General features: G+C 57.9%; 1 protein-coding gene across 6 annotated transcripts in view; it reads right to left on the bottom strand.

The window, feature by feature from the left end:
- Ddr1 (discoidin domain receptor tyrosine kinase 1) overlaps positions 1-4380 on the bottom strand; it is a 21623-nt gene extending 17243 nt beyond the window's left edge. For 2 of the 6 annotated variants that reach the window (XM_013355054.2, XM_013355055.2), the window contains exon 1: positions 1929-2128. In XM_013355054.2, coding sequence (XP_013210508.1) covers positions 1929-2081 — 153 coding nt within the window. In that variant the 5' untranslated portion in view covers positions 2082-2128. Of the gene's footprint in view, positions 1-1275; positions 1451-1928; positions 2129-4358 lie in introns of those variants that run through there. The other 4 variants (XM_013355057.2, XM_026777830.1, XM_026777831.1 and 1 more) reach the window with 3 other exon arrangements.
- Positions 4381-7191: the final 2811 nt, after the last annotated feature.

The following is a 7191-nucleotide window of genomic DNA, read 5'->3' as shown; positions in this document are numbered from 1 at the left end:
CACACACACACACACACATTCTTTTTCTTAACTCCTGACCCTCCTGCCTCTTCAGCATATCCTGCAGGCCTATGTCCTGCTGAGAGAGACCAGCTCACACACAACTCTTATCCACTCCACACACACTTTAGCATCTTTTGTTGTGTGTTTCATTGCTTTATGCTTTTTAAGTGGGCAGCTGGTTGATTGGCTGGAGGAATTTTTGTTGTTATTCTGGTTCTTTTGAGACAGGGTCTCACTATATAGTCTTGGTGGGCCTGGGACTAGCTAGGTAGACCAGGCTGGCCTTGAATTAATCAGGAGCCCCTTGCCTCTCTCTCCTGAGTGCTGGGATTAAAGATGCGTTCCACTACAGCAAGAGAGTGGGTTGGTTTTCTGAGACAAGGTCTCAAGTATTGAAGCCTCCAAACTCACGATGATGCTAAGGCAGGCTGACCTTTAACTCTTGATCCGATTGCCTCCACCTCTCGGGTGATTACAGGTGTGTGCCACGCACCCTGAGGTCATCCATACAGCCAGATCTCACCGTTTAGCTAGCGAGTTGCCACCTTTAGACACCTGTGAATACTAACTGGCAGACACAGGCTGCGTTGATCAGAAGACAATGGGGAACCCACTCAGGATTCCCCAGAGAACTGCCCCTCCCAAACACGCATGGGTGACTAAGCCAGAGGGAAGCCGAGAGCAGGTGGGGACAGGTGGAACTGGGGTGGGAAAAGCAGCAGGAAGCACAAGGCCATTTCTTCACTTTCTCACTCATTCTGCCGTGACCTGTCTCTACAGTGCCGCCAGGGTCTGGACACACCTCCATCCTCCTCAGCCAGTCAGTTCCAAGTCTGCCGGGCGGTGGCTGGGAGAAGGGGTGCTGGACAGGAATGCCCGGCCAGAGGGTACCCTGGGAGCATTGCTCACTGGGAGGTGATTTCGTCTCTTGGCACGACCCGGCAACCACCGAGCGTGGCTGGTCTGGTAGGTTGGGCGTCAGGCTGGCTCCCTCTGGCTGGGTCAGCTTAACAGAGCATGCTCGTAGGCACGGCACCAGGAACACGGATAGGATGACTCAGTGGGCTACATATGCGCACCTGTCCTCTTGGGGCTCGGTTCTCCCCTCACCCAGGAAAAGAGAGATCCTTCCCTCCACAAGAAAACACTTTCTCGGAAAGTCAGGGTCCTCTCTGTTTCGGATGGGGAAACCGAAACCCCAAGCGGAGGACCAAGCTGGGGCTTCCCAACCCGCGCCCCCTGCCTCCTGCGCTTCCCCACCTCGCTCCCTACCTCTCATCGCTCTCCCGGGCCGACTCAGGCGTCCGGCCCTGGTTTGGGGCCTCCTCGGCGGCGGGGCACGGGAGGGGAGCGCAGGCGCCGGCGGGGCTCGGGTGTCGGGAGGCGGCTCCCGCGAGCAGCTGTCGGGGGCCTGTTCCGGGGAGAGGAGCCAGCGCGGGGCCGGATCGCGCCCAGGCGCCGCCTTCCCGCGCCCGTCCCCCGCCCGTCCTCCCGCCCCGGCGCCCGCGCTCCCACGCCCGGCGCCGCCCCTCGTTTCTCTCCGAGCACGGAGCCCGCCCCGCAGTTCCCCCTGCGCGCCTCGCCTCCTCTAGGTGATCCACACGCCCATCCCCCGCCGCCCGGGAGGCTAGGGTACAGCAGCACCAGCAGGACCCCCACGCGGTGGCCCCGCGGGGAGATGGTTCCCCCCCGTCTTTTCTGGGCTCGGTTCCTGGAGAGAGGGGGAGAGAGGCACGGAGGAGCCGCCCCAGGGCACGCAGGAAGCAGCGGGTTCCCACAGGCCCAGCACGGGAGCGAGAGCGGGAACCCGGCTGGGGGAAGGGAGCCGGGCTCACCTGTCTAGCTAGACTCACTTGGTTCTCACCCCACCCCACTTTGCTACCTTTTAGCACCCCCCCCCCACACACACTCCCAACCTAGATTACCCTCGAGCCTGAGGGGGGACACACTCCTAGTCTCCGCTTTTCTCCGTCCCCTTCTTCCAGAACCTCTCTCCAGCTCTGCAGCTCCCCCTGTTCTCTCAGGAGCCCAGAAGTCCAGACTCCCAGGCTCTGGGTCCCCCTGGGCTCCCTCTCCATCCAGGCTAGCTCTGGAGTTCTCCTCAGGCAAGCCTTCCTCAGCTCCCAGCCAGCTCAGTCCCTGGTGGGAGCCGCAGAGTCTGGTTTCTGGCAAGGAGAAGCGCAAAATGGAGCCAGGACGAGGTGGGGGTTGGAGGAGAAAGATAGAAAGGCGCCCTGAAAATCACATGCTGCCCCAAAAGACTGGAACGCAAGACCCAGGGATGCAACGATGGGGGAGAGCTGCTGAGCCTCGGAAGGGAGAGATGGGGGCAGAAGCGGGGCAACAACAGAGCTGGTGTGGGGGGTGTTCTGTCTCGTTCAGCACCACCTGTGAGTCCTGCCTCTCTCTACAATGTCAGATCACAGTAAAGTCTCCAGCAACCTTGCCGGTCTCACCACCCTGTTGCACCTCCTGATTCAAAACTCACACTCAAAAGCATTTCCAAAGACTCTCGAGAAAAACCAGACAAGAACAGAAAAAGCTACCAGGAAGATAAGCGGCCCCTAGGGAGAAGCCAAGGCAGGCTGGATATCCAGTTTACAAACCAGGGACGCTCCCGCTGCTGAAGGGCCTGCTAATAGCCCTCCCTCATGGACACTGGGAGAATTGCCTCAGGCCTTTCCACCGAGCCCTTAGGGACACCGCTCCCCCCCACCCCCAATTACGTACCCCTCTGCAGACAGCAATAGGAAATCTGGGCCCTGCAGAGGCTGGGCGGGGTGTGGAGTCCGACTAGGGGTGGGGCCAAGGCTTCACTGTCACCTCACCTGCGACGGTAACAGCCCCTCCTCCCAGGAGAAACGCTCTGGGGGAAGCCCGGGATAGGCGGAACTTGAGCTCCTCACACCCCGTGGGACATTGCACGCCCCAGACTCACACTGACCAGTGAAGGGTCCATGGGAGGGATGGAGCAGGCCAGAGTCTTGAAGCCTCTGACCCTCTGACACCCTCCCAGGGAAAATTCCTAGTCGGTGATGCCCACCTCTCCCCAGTCCAGGCCTGGAGAAGTAGGAGGGACACAGGGCTGGGGCCCAGCGGAGTCAAGTGACAGCAGAAAGGGAGCTGGAGCCGGCTGGAATGTGCTGCTTGGAGCCCAGATTCCCAGGGGCCAGAGAGGGAAATCCCAGCCATTCAGGGGCCTACAGAGCTGAGCTAAGAACCAAGAGTGTGCCCATCTGTGGCTCCCCAAGCCCCCACCGTACCCTAGAACCTGGGAAGGGCTCTTCTCGCTCTTGCACACTCCTATGCGGGGCTGATCCCCCCCCCCCCCCGCAAGCCCAGGAAGAAGAGGGGAAACAGCTGGGGGAAAATATGAAGAAAGGCACGCGGGAGAAATAAGAGCTCAGCCGCGGGCCTGCAGACCACCCGCCACTGCAGAGAAGCCGGCCAGAAGCAGGGAGAGGAGGGTGACCGGATGGGCCCACCCTCACCACCCCCAACAGACACTAGCCATAGTCCCTGCCCTGAGATGCAGCTGCCTCCGGGGAAGCAGGTTGGGTCAGCAGCTGGGAAGAGTGGGAAGCCTCTGGTGGGTGGGTGGGGAGGGGCAGGATAGGAAGCTGGAAAAGACCCTAGCCTTGGGTCATATTTTAAAACCACTGTGTTCAAATGGGAAACTGAGGCCTGGGGTATGGGGACAAAGGAAGATAAATCTGGGGCATCAAAGGCATATTTTGGGAGAGAAAGGGGAGAGATTAGCCGTGGATAGGATAGTCTGGGAGAGGGACCCAGAAGGGATGGAGGACTAGGGGACAGAGACAATGGTGACAGGACCCAGCAGGGGGGAGCACAGAGCTGACTCCAGAGAGGGGAGTAAGGCAGATGGAGCCAAAGTGGAAGGTGGGAGGTGGAGGAAGGAGAAAGGATTGAATGGAGGGGAGCTGATCAGACACAGAAGGAAAGCAAAGGTTTGGGAAGGGATGGAGAAAACAGAGAGGGAAGGTTGGAATGAAATTAAGATATGGGGAAGGCATGGAGTTTGAATGAAAGAAAAAGGGAGGGAGGGAGGGAGGGAGGGAGGGAGGGAGAACGGGGGGGGGGAGCAGACCTACAAAGGAAGGACAACCTCAAGATAGATGGAAGGCCCACAGATGGAATTGATCCTGTCTCCAGGCTGCCGGCCACCAAGGCCCCGCCCGCTGGCTCCTCAACCTGTTTCGGCCCAGGGCCTCCATCCTTTTCCCCTCCCACCACGCCTCCAGGCCTACCTGGTCCCTCCTCATAAAGGCAAAGGCCGCCCAGCCCCAAGGTCTGCTCCCGTTCTCCCAGGTGAGCTCTGACTTCCTCCTTCTCACCTCCAGGTTCTCCTGGGTTTCAGTGTCCCTAGGCTCAGGCCCTTGAGAATCCAGATCTGAGGCCGTTGAAGCCTCCCGGCTTTGTCCAAGCTCCAGCCTCAGGGGCCCAAGAGCAGCTGCCCTGGCCAGCTGCGGCTGGCTTCAAGGTGACCATGGCAACCCAGCCCCGCTCCCCTCGCTGAGCCTCTCAGCCCCCGCAGAGAGGGAGGGGACGGCCTAACCCAGAGAGTGAAACTGGACCAAAAGGGTCTCTAGACAAAGAGACCCCCAGACAAAGGCCTCTCGGGAGGTGAGCAGGCGCTGGCTGCAGCCAAAGGCTTAGAGCTGGGTTCGCCCTGCAGAGCAGAGGACAGGGTGGGATGTGGGGGCTGAAGTTGGAAACAGAACGGTTTAGAACTAAGGGTGGTCCTTTCGGGACCTCCTTCTGAGTCCTCAACAATAATGCACCCCCTCCCCCTTTTCTGGAACTTTGGTTTTGTTCCCTGAGAAGAATCCCTGTTTCTTAACTGGCTGCTGTCACAAAAGCGTTCTACTGCGAGGGCTCCCCCGCTTTAGCAATGGCCCACAGAAGCCCCCGAAGCCAAAAGGCAACTTCAGTTTCCAGGAGTTGGTCTGCTCTATGAAAAAGGCATCTTCAGAGGACTCCGGTCGGTGGTTTGAAAACTGAATCCCAAACCAAAAGACAATGACTGATTGGGCCGGCAGGGGGTCGGGCGGGGAGGTGACAACTCTCAGCACGTGAGAGGGAGCCGGGCTCTGCGCTCGCTTTCAGAAAGGTTGACTCCCCGTCCCATCTGCCGTCCCTTGGCTGAGTCTCCACAGTGCAGTTCCCTCCCACTAAGATGAGGGGCCCCGGAGTTCGTGTGGGCGGTAACTGCGCTGGCCTCAGCTTCCTTTGCGGCTTTCCGAAGTGTCGCCGAGGATCTCTGAGTCCCGCCTCCTAATCCATTTCACAGAGTTGGTAAGACTTTGCACGGGGCAGGACTCTGATAGAGCTCAGAGCGGTTGGGAGGGAGCGTGCTCTCTTCAAGGGCTTCGCCTCCAGGGGGAGAGTGTAGTAGGCACAGAAGTCAGGCTCCACGTGCCGTAGATAGAGCTGGAAAGAGCTACGGGAGCCAGGAGAGAGTCAGGATGTGTTCTCCTGAGAGGGGTGGGAGGAGATTGAGCGAGGCCTCTGTAAGAGCACAACTTCAAGCCGGTCTAGGTGAGGTCAAGATCTGCGGATGAGGCAGGGCCTCTCCTGGCTGAGGCGGCACGGGGTCTGAACCGCAGCTTTAGCAGGAAGTCTGGTCCCAGGGAGGATGACCAGCACCGCAGCTTGGCCTCTCTCATCACTAGCTTGGCCCTACTCTGAAGAAGAGCGCTGGGGCTGTGAACTGGGAAATGTCAGGATTAGGATGTCCCCCCCCCCCATGGAGGGAAGAAAGTAGGTAACCCCAGCTTTATCCTGGTGGCTCACCTCCCACCCCAGCCAGGAATGAAATGGCCTATGGTGGCAATCATAGCCGATGGAAAGTAATACACGTGGTAGGTCCCTCCTCCAGCCCTCGGAGGAGGGTGGTCAGGGCTCTTCATAAAAAACAACCAACCAGCCGGGCGATGGTGGCGCACGCCTTTAATCCCAGCACTCGGGAGGCAGAGGCAGGCGGATCTCTGTGAGTTCGAGACCAGCCTGGTCTACAAGAGCTAGTTCCAGGACAGGCTCCAAAGCCACAGAGAAACCCTGTCTCGAAAAAAAAAAAAAAAAAAAAAAAAAACACAACCAACCAGAGCCAGAGATGGTGGAACTTGCCCTAAGTACAAAGCAAGTTGACTCTTCCCTCTCAGAGCTCTGGATTCTTCCATATCACTTTTCCAAAACTGGGGGTGGGGCTCTAGCGTGGCTCCCTGGACGCAATCTTGAGCCTCTTGAGTTCTGCGCACTTGACAAACCTCTGTATTGATAAAGACTTTATCTTCCATGATTTTCCAGTGATAGCAACGAACAAGAAAACCACTGGGGGGCGCTGCCGCGCAGGTGACCTAGACGGACCGCGAACCGAGAAGAGAAAGGCCTGGGGGTGGAAAAACTGGCAGAGCGGGGGAGGGTAGGGAGGAGCCCCAAGCCACAAATACCGAGGGATGGGTCAGAAAGGATGAATGTCAGCGCCAGGGCAGCCAGGCTGTTTACATTTGTGCTCCAAAACGAAAATGTCAAAATGTCGCTTTCTCTTCTGGTGTCATTTGCTAAGGGGCCCTTAGAATTAGCGGCCAGCCTATAATGTACCAGGCTGCCCTCCGGCACTTTCCAGACTTTCTCAGTTTGATCCACACAGCAGTTCTATGATGGGGAACTTTTGTTTTGTCTTGTTTTGGAGTCAGGGTCTCACTATGTAGCTCTAGCTGTCCTGGAACTCGCTATGTAGCCCAGGCTGGCCTAGAACTCAAAGTCATCCGCCTGCCTCTGCCTCCCCAGTGCACCACCAGGCCCTGCTGTGATGGAGAATTTAAAATATGTTCACTCCTGCCAGGCATGGTGGCACAGGCCTGTAATCTCATCACTAAAGAGGACAGACAGTTCAAGGGCTTCAGAGTTCTAGGGGTCAGCTTGCTCTATGGATCCACTTGCTGGAGGCAGGGCTGGAGGGATAGATGGCTCAGTGGTTAGGAGCACTTGTTGCTCTCCCAGAGGACCTGAGTTTGTTTCTCAGCACCGTGTGAGGTGACTCATCAACACTTGTAACTCAGGTCCTAGCAATCCAGCACTCTCTGGTCTCCATGGCACTCACCTGTGCACAGACTCAAACATAAATAAAAACACAGTTTTTAGAAAGAACTCTAAATTGCATACGGG

This window comes from Microtus ochrogaster, unplaced genomic scaffold, assembly GCF_000317375.1.
Source record: "Microtus ochrogaster isolate Prairie Vole_2 unplaced genomic scaffold, MicOch1.0 UNK87, whole genome shotgun sequence".
Lineage (NCBI taxonomy): Eukaryota > Metazoa > Chordata > Mammalia > Rodentia > Cricetidae > Microtus > Microtus ochrogaster.
Note: the sequence above shows the minus strand (reverse complement) of the source record. Positions and strands in the feature narration are given on the sequence as shown.